The 18,888-nt window shown below is 38.2% G+C and overlaps 1 protein-coding gene across 1 annotated transcript; it reads right to left on the bottom strand.

The window, feature by feature from the left end:
* Positions 1-1,841: 1,841 nt before the first annotated feature.
* Positions 1,842-9,334, bottom strand: KRT222 (keratin 222). Its single transcript, XM_065910290.1, has 6 exons — positions 9,271-9,334; positions 8,036-8,164; positions 7,074-7,294; positions 4,580-4,656; positions 4,231-4,366; positions 1,842-3,823 (listed from the first exon to the last, which is right to left on the bottom strand). Exons 2-6 carry the CDS (start codon positions 8,138-8,140, stop codon positions 3,595-3,597), a joined length of 768 nt encoding a protein of 255 aa, XP_065766362.1. The 5' UTR covers positions 8,141-8,164; positions 9,271-9,334; the 3' UTR covers positions 1,842-3,594.
* Between the last annotated feature and the right edge of the window lie 9,554 nt (positions 9,335-18,888).

Genomic DNA, 18,888 nt, shown 5'->3' with positions numbered 1-18,888 from the left:
GCAGCGATATTTATGGGGACTGCAGGACAGGTTATTTTGAATGGTGATTATTCCTGGAAGATGTGAGATGAACAGTTAATATGACTGTTCATACTACATGTAAAGATATTGGGAACCCTCACAGGCACCTAATGATAAACCCCAGAGACAGAACCAAGCAGTTTAGTTTTCTTTCTGGCAGCAAGACCCAGGAACTTTGCCTGCATTGCTCTTTGACACTACTCGTACTTCCTTGAGGTTCTTCTTCCTCCCCAAATTAGTAAGTGATTAAGCTGGGATTGAAGTCTCTTTGATTTCTTTTCCTTGTACTGTGGGAAGATGCTGGGAAGGAAAAAACAGGGGTAGAACGAGAACCATGACTGGGAAGGAAGAAAGAGGAGAACATGGAAGAGGACAAAGAAACACCCATAGTCCTTGGACACCTACTAGTCTGTGAATTGGCTCCAGGAGGTTTATTCCTTTATAACCTTTTAAGATTGTACACAATTTTTAGGTGCTTCCTCCCAACCCTCTTCCAAACAGAGGTTTTGGCCTTTAACAGATTTTCAAAGAGGTTTGTGACTCAAAAAGATTTTGAATCCAACACTGAGCCATGCAGGTTGTCTACAGTTTGTTCTAATGAAGCATTTTTCAATGGATTCCCACCCCCACCCTTAAAATAGGGAAAGGAAGGACAGATCTCTGTCTGAACCACTTATAAAAGTCTGACTAATAAAAACAAAAGTGTGGCTATAAGAAACATGGTGAAATAAGCTAGTTTTCTCAGCCCTTTCTGTGAAAGCAGAAGTTATGGCTGTTCAATTGCTATTACTAGAAGTCATTGTGAAATATTGAAGTCCAGTAGATTTCCAGGTCTGAGTGATTCACCATGTTGTGTAGACTTTGACAAACTATGGTTTGCTTTTAGAGTCTTCTGCCTTATGTTCAAAATATCTGGATATTTGGGACATGAACATGAATTCTTCTCTCCCAGTGACTGTCTTCATCCATATATTCTTGTACATTTGAGTAGTGCTTTGCCAAATATTTTTACATGTGTATTATTTCAAACAGCTCTGTGAAGTAGGCAGGGCAGGAATGATGATCAAGTGCCACCTTTCTCTTCATTTTCAGGTGTGAAAACAGACACCTAGAGAATTGAAGTGACTCCTTCCTGATTGCATGGGTCACGAGTGACAGTCCCAGGGCTGGGATTGTGCAGTTGTTGGTAACTGGACTTATTTACTTTTTCCCCCCAGACTTTAAACTTTTGATTTTGTATTGGGTTGTAGCCGGTTAACAATGTTGTGGTAGTTTCGGGTGAACAGCGAAGGGACTCGTAGTATTTACTTTTGTATTTTGTTATTGAAGCATGCATTTGAACCATTTCAGAGAGATTGAAGAATGTTAATTTCTATTCATCCATCAGATGAGGATGATACTGTTCATCTTGTAGGATTGCTGTGAGGATTAGAGATTGAGTTTGAGGATGCTGATTACGGGATCAGGAGCAGAACGAGCCCTCTGCAAATGGTGGCTGCTATTATTATACTTTTCTCAGGACTATGAGATTATTTTTATTCTTTAATTAGAATATATCATATATTAGAATATGCCATTCTTAATTTTTCCGTTGCTAAATAAAAGTATAACAATTGTGCTTTTATGCACCTTCATTGTAATATTCTTCATTCTGCAATGAAGCTAACAATATTGGAATAATTCTACTCAATACAATGTATCAAACTCAAATACAATACAGGTTTGCAAGTTCATGTTTCAGTTTTTTTTTATTGTAGTGGTATCATTTACTTTGGTAAACTCATATCCCAATTTAAAATGCAAATATTGAAGCAAAGAAAGCTGTTATAAATTCAGGTACTGTATTTTAAAATGTACATGTTATACATACAAGAGGTGCATAGTGGAATTACTATCACGAGCAGTTACATTCATGATGCCGGGTACTGTTTTTAACACTGTGTATAGATGACACTAAATATATTCCTTTATTTATGATACTGTTGCTTAGTACAGTAACTTTTAGTACAATAGCTTATATGATTGCATTTCCAAAGCTTTAATAAAGTTAGTAGCATTTAACTAATATTGAATGAAAACACTTTGATGTACAGGATGTATTTTAGATCAGATGCTTATGCAAAAAGAAGTACTTCACATGCTGTTGTGTCCTTGACAAAACAAAATCATCCTTTTCACAAAATAGAATAAGCCAGGCTAAAATAAAGCTGAACTAACTGAAAAACGTTTAAATGTTATTCCCTGCATTATGTTAAAGATTATTTAACATAATTTTCTGGTTAAAATTACTTTTTTTTTTTTTTGGTTGAAAGAAGGAAGAGAGAGAGTTCCAAAGGCTGTATTAATATCCTAACAGCTATAGCCCTTTAGGTGATACTTTAGCTGGGAAAAAAAGTATGGAGAGTTGTACTCAATGTTTTTTCTGCTTAGAAAAAAATTGATAGCCTATAAATTTCTAATGTTTTTAAACAAGTATTTATTATTTAAGGTCTTTAAATATACCTGTATTAAACAAATTAGGCTGTTTAAAAAACTTTGCAACAATACTTGACTTATTCACAAATATATTTTCTTTCCATATTTATTAGGGTTTGAACAACTTACAAACATAAATCCTGCAAATACTCTTTGCTTAGATAACAATACTGTTATCTTAATTCACATGAATGTTTGCAAGACATATTTATAATACTTTATATAGTATCTTTATCTAATGCTCGCATCAGAGACTCAAATTAAATCACATTTAACTTTATACAGATGGAAAAGCTGGAATGATAAGAGGTTGGATCCTGTTCCAGTAATTGTAGTAACTAGCTTTCCTCTTTTGCTTCTGTAGCTGGCCCTCTGATTTTTGTGTGGGAGGATACAAACTTTACAGTTCTTCGAGTAAAGTTACTCTTCAGGAAATCAGATAATGATGACAGAGAACCTTCAGGTGAAGATTAATTTAATCATCAGATGAGCCTGGGAGTGTCTTCTATAGTTAGCTCAAAACATCTTGTAGAAAATAACTCTTATTTTCTACCTGCACAAATTATCTCAAAAGGAAAGAATTCAGTTAAGTGAATAGTGAGTCCTCTTTAAAGGTTTGTTTATAATTGCTTTCTTTTTTAAGTAGAAAAATCCTTTTAGATGTAACCAGTCATGGAATAATGATGACTCAATGTGTTTCTTAACATAATACAATCATATTTAAACAGACTCTTCCCTTTTCCTTAGAATGTTCAGCCATTTAGTGAAATTTTGAAGACTTAGCTAAACCATCTTAATGCTTACAGTTTCTGACAAAAATTTAAGGGAAAAAGAAGACTATTTGGATAATAAATAAAATAGAACCTGTACTAAATTTCTGATTTTAAGCTCCCTTTGTCCAAAAAAAGAAAAAAAAAAAATACACCTATAATTATATCCAGAGACATTTTGTCCCGCCCTCTTTTTTTTCTGATGAGTCATACATTGGTCATAACATACATACTTAATAACTTACATTTTGGAACAGAAGGTGGCCAGCAGGCCTACCCTGGTCCATCCTAATGTCATTTTCACATCAAATCAAGTACTGTCCTTGGATTAATTAGTTGTTGATGGACGTTTGATAGAGGGGATACTGCATGATCTTCTCATGATAAGCCTGACTTCTATATCTGGTAGATTATCCTGCTTGGTCTGTGAACACCCTTCATCAGTGGCTGCTAAATGAAGATCAAATCGAAGAGAAACTGATTTTTTCCTTAATCGAGGGTTATCTTTAAAGAAGGAGCCTTCCCATTCTTTAATAACTTCATCCACTTTCTCTGTCCTGAAATGATAAAATAAATCTTCCTATATGAAGAAGTAAAAAAATGTAATATGTACTGTATATGAAAAATAAATCAAGAAATGTCTATCACTTATATTAGATTTTAAGTTACAATTTATAATTTACATTGTGACAGTTATATGTGTATTCTTTAAAAATCACATGAATAAAATTTATAAGGGATTCTATGGAATTTTCATGTTTTGGCTATGTTTTTTGGGAAAATGATGAATTAAGGATTGAGTACTTCATCTGAGTTTTTATATTTTTATTCATGTCTGATTAAAAATCACAATATATAAAATTATGTTTAGACACATTCAAAGATTACTGAGATTACTCAATTGAAGTTAATTTTTTTTTGCATGTGTTCATTATTATTTCTAAGTCAAAATTGTTTTACTTACTGAATAGTGCCATGAGCTTCAGTGCTTTCTTTCACAATATTTCCATTTAATATTGCCTGTTTGGTCACTGTTTCCACTTTTTCATCCTCATACTTTTGTGGGACTTTTGTTGAAAAAGATATTTCATTTATAATGGCTGTGAAAATATTAATTATGAAATATTAAATTACAACATTCACAGTACTATTCAGTACTATTCACAGTACTATTATATACTAAGTACCAGTCACAGTCAATGTGTATGTCAAACTTTATTCAAATATTGCTTGTTTTTGCTACTTTAGAGAATTTATTTATAATCCCTAGAAATGGCACTTCACTTTTCAGGTTAGTTAAATCAGAAACTCACCTGAAGGTAAAACAAAACCGACTCTACTTGTGGTAGGTTTTTGTTCTTTTTTCCCACCTTGGATACTACCATAATATCTGAAATTGGAAAAAAATTATATTATAGAAGCAACATTGTATTAGCATGTAATTGAAACAAATGCTCTCCAATAAGAGAATGGATAAATTGTAGCTTAGTCAGTAAAGAATCTACCTGCAATGCAGGAGACCCGGGTTTGATCCTGGGTGGGGAAAATCCCCTGGAGAAAGAAATGGCAACCCACTCCAGTATTCTTGCCTGGAGAATTGCATGGACAGAGGAGCCTGCCAAGCTACAATCCATGGGGTCGCAAGAGTCAGACAGGACTTAGAGACTAAACCACAACCAACACAAAGGAAGTCCTACCTAGCAGTGAAAACAAGTGAACTAAAGATTTGCTGTATCTGTAGGGAACACTCTCCCAAGTATAACATTGAGTGGGGGCTGGGGGGGGGGGGGGAGAAAGATTATAGCTAGCTAATTTTACAAAGATTAAAATATATGCAAAACAATTCCCCATTTTGCTTAGGGATATATATAATGAGACTTATAAGCATCAGACCTGGGAGCCAGGTTAGACTGATGGAGGGGAGTAAGATGGGTTGGGGTGTGGTTTAGATGCTGAGGTAGGGATTAGGGGGACTTCAGTAACGTTATAAATGTTTCATGGGCTTCCCTTGTTGCTCAGTCGGTAAAGAATCTGCCTGCAGTGCAGGAGACCCGGGTTTGATCCCTAGGTTGGGAAGATCCCCTGGAGAAGGAAATGGCAACCCTCTCCAGTATCCTTGCCTGGAAAATCTCATAGACAGAGGAGCCTGGTTGGGCTGCAGTCCATGGGGTGGCGAAGAGTTGGGTTCAACTGAGCAGCTAACAGGATAAATGTTTCACTTCTTAAACATAGGAGTTCATTATATTTTTCTTGAAAACTTTTGTAACTTTATCTTAAATAAATTTAAGTGAATGTTGCTCAGTCATGTCTGACTCTTTGCGACCCCATGGACTGTAGCTTGCCAGGCTTGTAGGTCCATGGAATTCTCCAGGTCAGAATACTGGAGTGGGTAGCTGTTCCCTTCTTCAGGGCATCTTACCAACCCAGGGATTGAACCAGGTCTCTTGCCTTGCAGGCGGATTCTTTACCGTCTGAGCAACCAGGGAAACCCAAATACCTGTGTATTTTAAATATAGCATAATAAAACTTTAAAAAATTGTGTTAAAGGAATGTTAAAGACCATTTTATCAACATCTTGAATGATTAGGCATTAAACCAAATCTACAACTATTTTATTTCATAATAAATGAATTATATATATACAGCTATATGATTTATTTACATAGCACTGCTTTAAGCACTTTACAAACATTAATTCATTTAGTCCTCAACAATTCTGAGGTAGGCATTTTATAGATGAGAAACTGAGGCAAAGAGAGATTTAATAATTTGCCCAGCATCTCTTAGCTACTAAATGGTATTTTTAATTCAATTTATGTTTTGCAAGGATTTGGTAAATGTCAAGACTTATTATAGATGATAGTAGTTTCACCCAGTTTTATAGAGGACTCAGAATTCTGAAGCAAGTACAAATAAAGCTTTATTTTTCTGGGAATATGGAAAATTGTAGGTTGTGCTGTGCTCCAAGTCATATGAACTTACAAGTGATTGCAGATTATGAAACTGTGTGTGAACTATTAAGAATCCCTCTTTTGATGCCTTTTTTTGTCAGAGTATCTGGAAGTCTTTCAAACCATGTAATTTGAACAACATTGTTTTCCATGGTTGTAATATAATAATAATAGTAACAACACTATTACTAATAGTATTGTTATTATTTTGGAGTTTGATGTGTGCCTGGAGTGGGCCCTTGTGGGAGGCGGAAAAGCAGTAATGTGTGAATTTTTCAAACTTTCTTCGTGGGTGGTCTATTGGAGGCACTAATTCTATAAGGGGTGAATGGCAGGGAAAGTGAGAATGTTAAAGAAGGTCTTCTTTGTAGTGATAGAGGATCATTTCTATTTTGTTCCGGGCTTGCTTGTACTCTTTCTTGTAACTCAAGTCCCCGACTTTGGCTCGTCTATTCATAATTTGGGGTGTGCTTAGTCGCTCAGCCTTGTCTGACTCTTTGCGACCCCACAGACTATAACTTGCCAGGCTCCTCTGTCCATGAGATTTTTCAGGCAAGGATACTGGAGTGGGTTGCCATTTTCCTCTCCAGGGGATCTTCCCAACCCGGGGATCAAATTCATGTCTCCTGCATTGCAGACAGATTATTTCCCTGACTCAGCCATCGAGAAAGTCCCTCATAATTTGAGGGGGCTGGAACTAGTTCTCCCACTTATTTTTTTGCAGTGCCTATTTTGTGGTAGGAACTCAGTGATCATGTCTTGGTAATGATAGGTTTTTAGATTTAATTTTTCCGACTACATCAGTGACCTAAGTGGCTCTGTATTTCTGGTCATTCACTATATGGAAATTAGGTACCTGATTTCTTCCTTTTCCAGGAGGCGGCGATATGTTGCGATTTCCTGTTCAAGCCTCATCTTGGTGTTGAGGAGCATTTCATGCTCTCGAAGCTGCCTTTCAATGCCACGCCTTACTTCCTGTAACTCTTTTTCTAGTCCTTCAATCACTGTCTCTAGGTCTTGCAGCTGCATCTGGTAATGTTGCTCACTGGCATGTAGGGAGTTTTCAAGGCCCCTTTCCTGTTTTATACAGATCTTCATCAGTGAATCAAGGAAACAAACTGTGTCTCTGAAATCTGATTTGCAATATCTTCACTCAGTTGAGTTCTTTCTTTAAAAGGCTGCAATAATTGTATAGCACTTATGCAAGAGGTATTTCCTTACAGCCTTAGGTATGGCACAACTTTTAAAAAGTTGTATTTTCTATCTGCAGCTAGAGAGTTTTCTATTTCCAAGGAATCCTGTGATCATTCTTATGCCCCACCCCTGCCGCCGCCCACCAAAGGAACCTGCAGTGTGATTAGTTTATTATCACCCTGATTTATTTGATTTCTTAAATATTGAAAAGTATAGAATATTGAATATTAAAGCCAGAGCAGACTCCTTATAAAAGGCATTTTTGGAAAATGTTTAAATATTTTTCTATTAGAAGTCTTTGTAGCATGGATAAAAGAATCCTCCACTGTTAGGACTTTGGATAATGACAAAAGCTCTGTTCCCCCATTCTAACATTTAGAGAACCCAGGGTTCTGCAGTAAGGATTATTTCATTATTGTAAGTGTGAACTAAACCTTCAGTGAACTGATGATAGACATTGCCATGATGGAGGCAGGGCGCGAGTTGAACTAGGTCAAATGGATAGAATTCAGTGCCCCGATTTTTAGTTTTTCACTGTCCAGTAAGGGATGTCAACTCTTCCCCTCTCCTAGTCAGATAACATCTGGGGACCCAGTGGGCCAGCCGCCTTGAGGTCATGCTTACCACAGCATGCAGAGATTCAATTTCCACTTGCAGGTGATGCCACTGGCGTCGGGCTTCCTTGAGTTCTGCTTGAGCTGCCTTTAAAGCCTCTTCATCTTTGTCCATTTTTTTGCTTAGATCTTCTTCCAACTAGAAGAAAGCCAACAACAACAATAGTAGCAACAACAACAACAACAAAAAGAGCACTTTTGAAAATGAGACCTTTAGAAGCAGTTATAGACAAATAGGATAGGAATCAAATCTTTTTTCTTTAGATTACGGATGTATGTTCTGGTTGGTGCTCAGTCACTAATTAAACACATGCATGAGTTAATTGCACTCTTAGCCTCGGTATTCTCAGATGTAAAATAAACCTCGAAAGTCCTTTCCTACCATGACAGTCTATAAAATGCAGAAAAATACATTTTAATGAGAAGTAAGTTTGCAAGGTCTAAGTTTGAGACCTCTGATTCTTAACTTTCCATTATTTACGGCATCATAAAGGAAAAAAGATAGAAAATTAGCTACTTCTTCCCCCCTCCCCCACTTTTTTCTTATAAGCTACTTTATGAATCAATTATTTCTGGGACTGGATATATGGACAGGAAGTAAATACTACTAGAAAATATATTATGAATAATTTAGAGAGTTAAGCTTTCATAGGCATTAGAGATTCTAAAATAGACTTCTATATTAAAAGAATCCACTGTTGATTCACCTTTTTCAAAATGACCTTTTTAGAAGGCATGCTAACTTTGGATATCTAGGGTGGTAGCAAAATGACTTCTTTAAAGACTGCTTTCTAAATGTTCTCATGTTAAATAATGAGTGAATTAGTTTATATTCAACTTTAAGTGTTCTTATGCGGATGTTGGGATTGAATGAAAGTATCTTTTGACAAAATTCTCAACATTTGGCCCCAGGAGCAGTAGGAGCAATGTATGGAATTGATTGTACTATTTTGAAGCAAAAATTAGAACTTTTTAATGTTCATATAAAAATGCATTTTAAAACATACAAAAATTAATTTGGTGGTACGATAGATTTTTTAAAAGGAAATATTGGATTAAATGAAAGTCAATTAAGTATAGTTCAAGGAATTACATGACAAACTTCATTCATTTCTCTTGATTTGTTGGGTCACTTATTCTTAGTGTTAGGTTGGCAAAACAAAGCAGCAACATGTATTAGAGAAACCACAAAAGAGGAGGACAAGAATTTCAGAAAAAGAAGAGCATAAAAATTCTGGTACCTACTGGATTTTGAGTGAGGAGCTGGCAGCTAGGCTTGTGTGGTAGCTAGATTCCGAAGATGGCTCTCAGTGAATCACTCCTCCCCAAATTCATGTCCTTGTTTGGTCCTGTTCCACACTGAATCTGGGATGATTTGTGTCTTGCCTTAGTCAGCAGAATATAGAAGATGTGCCAGTTGTAGGCCTAAGCCTTAGGAAGCCCTGACAACTCCCACTTCTGTGCTTTTGGGAGTCCTGGTATACATTGGGAGCCTCAATGTCTAAGAGGTCCAGGTAGTCTGTTGGAAAGACTGTGTAGAGGCCAGATGGAGAGAAACAGGCCCAGCTGTCTCAGCTGAGCCAGCCTTCCAGAAATGTCCTGCCAAGGTGCCAGACGCAGGAGTAAGCCACGTTGGCTGGCCCAACCTGCTTGTACCCCAAGATGACTGTGGTCCTGGCCAATGTCATGTGTGGTGGAAGAATCACCCCCACTGAACCCAGTTAACCCACAGCAATATGAAAGACAATACAATTGTCTCTTTAATTCACCAAGTTCTAGAGTGGTTTGTTGTATATCTGTAAGTAACTAAAAGTGCTTACATTTATTGTGTAATAATTAAGTAATCATGCTTTCTCAAATTTATTCCAGATGATTTTCTGAATTCTTTGGGAAAAAAAGAAGTCCCCTAAAGTAGTTTTACGTTAAAAGGAAACAAAACTTACTGTAGTCTTGCTTTTTCACTTTAGTCTTTCAGCATTGTGACTTGTAAACTAAGTAACTTATATTTCTATTATTGCAAAATAAAATGTTTATTTGGTTTATAATTTTCAGAAATTGTCATCTATTTATTGTTTTTTCTCTTTGTAAAAGGTGAGTGAATTCTTGCAGTACTTCAAATATCTCAGTGAATTTGCTTCATCTGAGATGCTGATCATTCTTTATGAAGACTGAAAATGTTACCTAGAGATTACATTTATGATGTTACTAAAAATGAATTACTAATAGATAAGGTCCTATGATTTCCCAGCAATATTTTTTTCCCTTTTGGTGATGTTCTTAAGTAAACTCTTTGCTGTGTTTGGGTGCTTGGAATAGAACTTGAACTCAGATATGATAGGTAAACTGAAAAAAAAAAACCACCAAAAAAACAAAACCCTGAATTTCTGAAGCTTTGTTTCTAAAATAGATGTTTGTCCACTTGTTTAGAGATGAGACCTTAATTAATTGCTAAGAGTGATTGTCATTTTAAAACAAAGTGTCTATGAAATGAGGATTTAGCCCTTATTTAATTTGGCTCTCTTTCTAAACAATACTTAAATATTACATGCTTAGTGTTAGAGATAAATGTTTCTCACCTTTTAGTACAAAAGCAAAAAAATCTATAGTCAAAGTGGAAAGTCCTTATTGATTTGGAGAATTTTGAGTGTCCCAATTTATATCATTGTTTCTGAATACCATGTTCACATACTCACATGATTTCTGTTTGTAACAGTCTGGTATAAAATCAAACTCAAGAAAAAATGATAGAAACCTTTTAGAAATATTTCACTTAGTTTTATCTTGCAAAGTGTGCTAGATAATAAATTCACTATAAAGCTTGTCATTTTAAAGGTGTTATTTAAATTATTTCTATAAGTAAATCCATGATATCTTCCAAGGGTATCTGAAATGCTTCCTTCCTATAAGATTCTAAAAGAGATTACTGTGCATCGTTTTATTGTATACTGATCCCATGTTTTGTTAATGACAGTAACCTCATGGTTTATATAAAAATCAAATGCATCAATCAACATTCATTTAATGGTCATTTAACAGTAATACACACAGCCTTTCCCCCTAAAGTCCCTGTCACATTGCAGTAAAACCTAAATTCCTTCCCCAGTATATGCTGCATTGAAAAGGAAATACTGTACCTCAGAGAGGCCGGGACAGGAATTGGATAGACATGGATTGTCTCCTTATCCTGGAAGATGCCTGTCTGTATGAAATCATTACCTGGATCCTTGTTGAGAGCACGGTCTCTATCTGATTTCTGGTGAGGAGCTTTTCATAGTTTGCCCTGATCTCATTGAGTAGCTGGGACAGCTCCATTCTTTTCCCATCCTCCACCTTGGCTAACAGAACCTTATCGATAGGATGAGTCTCTGCGGCAGAACCTGCTCTGTCTGCATCGCGAGCAGAGAGAGCACCATGGAGCCTTAAAGATACAGAGCTCCTTTTTTCAGAAGCCATGGAAACCCCTGGGTTTCTCATCAATTATGCAAATATTTTGTAAACCCTTTTCTCCTATTGTTGTCAATCTGGTAGAAGTGTCAGTCTTTCCATAAAGGAACCAAAAAATGAAGACTGTCTCAGCATTCCTGAATTGGGTCTCTGTAAAACTGAGCACATTTGGCAGAGGGAAGTTAATTTAGGTTGTGGAAAGAAAATGGGGTATAACACGAAGAAAATTGTGTTTTGTTTTCCCAAAATATTAGGTGGAAATAAATCTGGGCTTAAAACATGGTACCTAAGCTTTTCTTTTATGACTTTCCTCACCATTTGGATTATTTAAACAGAAATGCTATAAGAAGGCATTAGAATATGTTGTAAACCTTGAATACTCTGACAGTTACTGGAAAAAGTGACCATTATATTCAGCTGACAGCTGTCATAAGCTGCAGGATTGACTGATTGTATTTCTCTTAAATACATACTGCTTGATTTGTGGTGGGCGGCTGGCCTGATGGCAGAGTTTGATATATTGAGGTGAATTCCTGAAAGCATATTACAGATGAAGCTATGGCTGGAGATAAGTGCTAAGAGAGTATGAGAAGTGACAGTTAACATTTCCAACATTTCAACAAGGTTGAAGAAATACAACAAGACAGCCCCTGTGCTGGGTATATTCACTGAGATAAGATGTATTGTTGGGTTACTCTTTCATGAGTAAACATAGAGTTGATGACAACTCCTACATACTCATATAACATTTGTGCAGCTCTTCTAACTTTATAAAGCACCTTTACATCTGTCATTCTATTTAATTGTCATAACCCCTGTTGTTTTGTAAACTGTAAAGATGATAATTCTGTGCAGGAGGGGTTAAGGTGTCTTTCCCAAGGTCATATGCTGATTGGTGAGGTAATGGCATCCTTGGAACTGGGCTTTGATCCCTTGGCTGTATTCTAGATACTATCCTGTCTGCCTCCGTTACGTCTCTCCCCACCTAAATTCCTTGTTTAGCCTGAAAAGCTGGCTGCTAGATATGACTGAAATATTTTAAAGGCTAGATCTATCACTGTTATTTGTAGAGTGGCTTGGCTGAAATTGTATCTGGAGTGTAGTTCAGGAAATAATCAATCTTTGGCTCTGGTGCTCACAGGGCCTTTGAATATACATTATGCTCTTTTAATTTCTGAATTAACTCACCGCTGGCCAGTCCAGTCTGTGCCAGGCATTCCCACAGTCCCCTCTAAACAAAGCTGGGCACCCCGGACTCCTGCTGAGAGGTGAGGTTCCAGGTCATTCCTGCGCTCTGTTTAATTTGACCCTCACCTCTTCCACCTTCCCCACTGGTCACAGCGGATTGGTCTAGGCGGGGACACTTTACCTAAGGAGAGTCAATCTGTAGGTCAGAGACCTGTGAAGTAGCCTGACCCAAGGCTCTGACTAAAGAGCATTGCTTATGATTATTTAGGCCAAACTGATTTCTTTTTTTGGTAATTGCAACTGAGAAATAGGAAGAGAAACAGGCATTGATAGTGGGAGGAGAATCGGGAAAGAATTACACTCTTATTACTTAATGTAGTTCCTGCTGATCTCTGCCTAAAATACAGAGAGCTGAACTAGATTCCAGGCCTGGCAATCTGCATCTGAGACAAACCTCTCAGGTATTTCTGCATTATAGCAGTGCTTTCCAATAAAGAAACAGAATGTGGCCACAAATGTAAACTGCACATGTAATTTAATACTTTCTAGTCATCATATCAAAAGATAGAAACAAGTGAAATGAATTTTCAGATATTTTCTTTAACCTTAAATATCTAAGATACATCATGTAGTTGTTATTGTTGTTGTTCAGTCACCAAGTCGTGTCCGACTCTTTGCAACCCCATGGACTATAACACGCCAGGCTTCCCTGTCCCTCACCATCTCCCAGAGTTTGCCCAAGTTCATGCCCATTGAATTGGTGATGTCATCCAACCATCTCATCCTCTGTCACCCTCTTCTCATTCTGCCTTCAATTTTTGCCAGCATCAGGGTCTTTTCCATTGAGTTGATTCTTTGTGTCAGGTGCCCGAAGTGTTGGAGCTTCAGTTTCAGCATCAGCCCTTCCAATGAATATTCAGGGTTGATTTCCTTTATACTGACTGGTTTGATCTCCTTGCTGTCCAAGGATGCTCAAGAGTCTCCTCCAGCACCGCAGTTTGAAAGCATCAATTCTTTGGCGCTCTGCCTTCTCATCAGGAAAGCTATGACAAACCTAGACAGTTTGTTAAAAAGTAAAGACATCACTTTGCCAACAAAGGTCTGTATAGTCAAGGCTACGGTCTTTCCAGTAGTCATGTACGGATGTGAGAGCTGGACCATATACCATATAATAAATACAAAGTATTAATGAGATACTTTACATTCTTTATTAGTGATACTGTCTTTGAAATTCAATGCATATTTTTATGCTCATTTCAATTTGGGCAAGCCACTCTTAAAGTGTTTAGAACCCGCATGGCTAGTAGCTACTGTGTTAAACACTGCAGCTTTAATATGTGGGCCCTGCTGGCCCACACAAATAGGAGTTCCATGTCTGGAATATTCCACGTACATACTAGATTAAAAGAAATAGTGCCAGATTTTTTTTTTTTTTTTTTTATGAGAGAGGAGATGTATTTAAAAGTATTCTATAAGCATGTGGATCATGAAGTTATTTAATTCAAGATCTCAAATGTCACTTTTCAAGGAAAATTTTGCTAATTTGCTTGTTAAAAATACTGTCTTTTATTAGAGAAATCAGTAATAATAGCTCATTAAAGACTGTGGCATATATAAAATTGCAGGATCCATGTAATTCTCAGTGCATTAGTTACAGTTACATGCTATTCTTTATGTTCTAGAAATCATAACAGGGCAAGTAAGCAAGGACCTCCTTCCTTCTTATAGGGATCATCTTGAATCTACTCTGGTTATCAGAAAAATAAATCATTTGGAAATGTGTTTTGTTACTAGAAACAAATTAATTATAACATAACTCACAAGAACCAAAATGCTGTGGTTGAGAACACCAGTTGTAGGGACATTCACGAGAGTGAGCCCTCAGACCCTTCAGAATTAGAATTCACGACTGAAGGTCATTCATTCATTCAGTTGGTTATTGGATGAGTACTGTTTGCACAGAAGTGTGTTGGGTAAAGATAAAGTTCTAGAAGAGTTCTGAAGTGGAGAGGTGACCTTTTGGGCCATACTGTGGGGAGAAAATGTGGAGAAGGCATTGTAGAGGAAAGAGAAAAAAAAAAGAGGGGAGTTCAGGGTCAGATCATAGAAAAGGGACGCTACAAAGGCTAGATTTTATTTGGTCGGAAATGGAGAATCATTCCTGGTTTTTGAAATCGGGAGTCACATGGTCAGATTAATTGGGGAGGAGTGCAGAAGATTTCAGAGTAAGGACACCAGTTAGAGAACCAGTGCTCACGAGGAAAGAAGTGAAGCTATTTTCAAAGTTCTGGCTGGACAATCATAGGAAACTGGATGTGAATAATGCCTTGGGCATAGAGTGGGGGGAGCATGCATGAATCAGTGAGTTTTAGCAAGTGGTGACTGATTTTGAAGGGAAGAGGAGGAGAGGGCAAAGATCATACAGATTTACACTCTGCAACTAGAACATGAGTGCTTCTGTCCCAGGTTTCGAGTGAATCCCTGGGACTGGCCACCAATTGAGGGTCCTTGGCTTTGAGCAGGAAAGAATTCAAGAGCGAGCCATAGTTAAGTTGAAAAACAAAGTGAAAGTGTTAGATGCTCAGTCATGCTTACTCTTTGTGATCCCATGGACCGTAGTCCAGCAGGCTCCTCTGTCCATGGGATTTTCCAGGCAAGAATACTGGCGTGGGTAGTCATTTCCTTTTTCAGGGGATCTTCCCGAGCCAGGAATTGAACCCAGGTCTCCCACGTTGTGGGCAGATTCTTTACTGCCTGAGCCACCAGGGAAGCTCATAAAGTAAGATGAAAGCAGGTTTTTTTAGAGAGATACACATTCCATAGACAGAAAGCAGTCTGAGAAAGTGAGAGCAGCTCTGAAATATGGGATGTTTCATTTTTATGTGTGCACGTGTGTTAGTTGCTCAGTCATGTCTGACTCTTTGTGACCCTCATGTGGGATCAGGCGCTTCTGTCCATGAGAATTTCCAGGCAAGAATACTGGAGTGGGTTGCCATTTCCTTCTGCAGGGGATCTTTCCAACCCAGGGAACGAACCGGGATCTCCTGCATTGCAGGGTAGATTCTTTACCATCTGAACCACCAGCGCTGAGTAATTTCATAGGCTAATGAATGGGAGAATTATTCCAACTATTTCGGGGAAGCAGTGGAAATTTCTAGAAACTGGGTCACCACCCACACTTTTGCCTTTGATGGTCGGCTTGAGAACTGTCTTGGCATCTGTGGGTGTGTCACTTAGCACATGCTAATATTTAACAATGAGCCTATAATGAGGCTCATGGTCCACAGGAAATCAAATCGTCCGCCTCTTAGAAGACCTCGTCATTCTAACCAGTTTAGGTATATGTTGTGTCCTCAACAGTTAAGTCATTCTTTTGAAAAGGTTGTGCCCTGCCCCATTCCTGTCTCAGCTCCATGATCAGAAACAGAGGAGGGCAATTAGATTAAATTTGATCCACACACTTGAAAAAGATCTGGGCCAAGCCTCTGCCTGCCAACTACTAGCCAAGTGTGCTTGGGTTAAATACTGTTTAAACGTCAATTTCTTCATCTGTAAAATGAGACTAGTGCTATACCCTTCATATTATTACTACTATGATAGTAGTACTATTATCATCATCCTCATTTTATAGATAAAGATACTGAAGTTCAGTGAAGTGCAGAGTCAAGATCCAAAGCCAGGCAGTCTGACTCCAGAGTCTACCCTTTAGACCATAAGCTGGTAATGTCTTAGTAATTGATGTAAAACACTTGGCACATAAAGTGCATTCATGCTAAATCACTTTAGTCGTGTCCCACTCTTTATGACCGCAGTTCACTAGGCTCCTCTGTCCATGGGATTTTCCAGGCAAGAACACGAGTGGGTTGCCATGGCCTTCTCCCAACCCAGGAAATCTTCCCAACCCAGGTATCGAACCTGCATCTCTTATGTCTCCAGCATTGGCAGGCGGGTTCTTTACCACTGTGCCACCAGGGAGAAGAAGACTTCCTAGTTCTTCACCATCTCCTGGAGTTTGCTCAAACTGATGTCCATTGAGTCGGTGATGCCATCCAGCCATCTCATCTGTTGTCCCCCTCTTCTCCTTCTGCCTTCACTCTTTGCCAGCATCAAGGTCTTTTCCAAGACCTTGGCTCTTTGCATCAGGGGCCAAAGTATTGGAACTTCAGCTTCAGTATCAGTCTTTCCAATGAATCTTCAGGATTGATTTCCTTTAAGACTGGTTTGATTTCCTTGATGTCTAACCTGCAGCAAAGTTTGAGAATCACTTGCGAATCACTGTTACAAATGTTAGGCTTCCTTCCACTCTTTTGCTTCTATGCTTCACCCAGAGGAAATGAGTGTTTAGCACAAATGTCTGAAATAGGACTCCCAAAGTTAAACATTGGCAAGTTCCATTATTTGGTATAGTTGGTATAAATCTGAGTCCATAGGCTAGGGTAGACAGGACATATACGTTGCTATATTTTTCTATAACAAATTAATCTTCACCTTGAGCTTCAATTCTGCACAGGATGTGTAATTAAATTTCATCATATGAACTTCCCACCTTTTCCCCCCAAAATTTTGCGTCTAAGTTTTGGGGAACTTCATAGTTGTGACTATGGGGCCCCTGTACCATGTTTGATGTTGTCTGTGTAAGTCTGGGTTCCCTGAGTCAGTCTCTATCCTTCTGAATGGTTCCATTTGTGTTGTTGGGGGTTGGGGAAAAAATTAACAACAAAATCTCCCAACCCAGAAATCCTCTCCACAAAGATAGTAGAGAAAGAAAACATGTTGCTTTATATTAGAATATGATGCACATCCAAGGAATCACTGAGTGCAAAGACAGAAGGAAATCTTCCCCTTCTAGAACCAAGCAGATACAACCTGTTACACCCCTGTTCTCAAGAGAAGCAGTAGCTAGTCCTCCAGAAAGAGGACTTGACATCGCCATTTGTCACACACAGTTCATCTCATAACTTTACCTGGTAATTCGGGTCACCATCTGTGTTCGCTAAGAGGCTTCTTCACATAAAGGAAAACTACACTTCTTGTAACGGGAGGTAGTTTTGGAGAAAGGCTCCTACTTTCCCACAGGATCTGGGAGACTGGTGTGCTATTTTCCTGGGATGTTTACATTCCAAAGTCAAAGACTTTCATAGGTTGCAAACCTGGACAAAATCTTATTTAGCTTTTAAAAAGATTCACTTACATTGCAAAGAAACAGAGAAAGAATTTACAATGACAAGGGTTCTAAAGTAAATGCTCTAAGAAAACGGTGTGTGTGTGTGTGTATGTCTTACCTTATTTCAACAGGGAAGATTAAGTCTCTTAGTTTGAATTTGTATTTTTGCTTCTAGCTGCTTGCTTCCTGCCTGAGGCCTTGAGAACCCTTCTGCTACATTAGTGTGCCTCTGGCATGGAAATTCCAGGTGGGTTGTTTGTAGCTCCATCTGCCAGACACCCTGTTCAACCATAACCTATTTGGCTCTTGTCCATTTCCTGGGGCCACAGTCCGAGAAGCAGGATGTTGCGCTCCGAAGCCATCAGGTCCCCAAGCTTACCTCCCGTTCTGCTGCTTTGCAGGGGCTCTGACTCAGCAGCAGGGTCTGGGGCTCCTCTCTTGGAGACCCACCACTACCCCTGTCTCTTCCCTCCACCTTTCTCCCCTCTCCCTTCAGTCCCAGGGAAGCTCTTCTATCCTAAGTTTCTGTTCAAGAATATAAGCCCCAAGACCTGTCTGTCCTATTCATGACTCTTTCACCACTTTCTAACTTTGTGCCTGGCAGTGAGAAGACAATAAATACATGTAAAATGAATGATGCTTCTTCTGTTGTTTAGACTCTGAATCCTCTTTATTCCAAGACCAAGGATTTTGCTTTCTTCTTCCCTGAGGCAATGAACAGAGTCACTTATTTGCTTGAAGGAGGTGGGAGTGGGGGATGATGAACTACCAGCAGATGGATACGTAGTTCAAAACCATTACATTCCCCATGTTTTTAGTATTTATGAATCCAAGCAAGTCAGGCACATACCCATCCTCCATCTTGATGGATTTTTACTGAGTGATATATTGGGATTTGGGCCTGAACCTTTGAAGGACACAGTGTCTCTTCTAACCTGCTTGTACTTAAGACTGGATTTTTGCTTTCAGGATGAAAAAAAAATATTGAAAGGAAAATAATAGGTTCATTTATTTTCAAGTAATGTACTTGGGCGCATATGTATGTGCTTTTAATATAACGTATTTGG

This window comes from Muntiacus reevesi, chromosome 18 (assembly GCF_963930625.1).
Source record: "Muntiacus reevesi chromosome 18, mMunRee1.1, whole genome shotgun sequence".
In the NCBI taxonomy this organism is placed as follows: Eukaryota; Metazoa; Chordata; class Mammalia; order Artiodactyla; family Cervidae; genus Muntiacus; species Muntiacus reevesi.
This window is presented reverse-complemented; position numbering and strand designations above follow the sequence as displayed.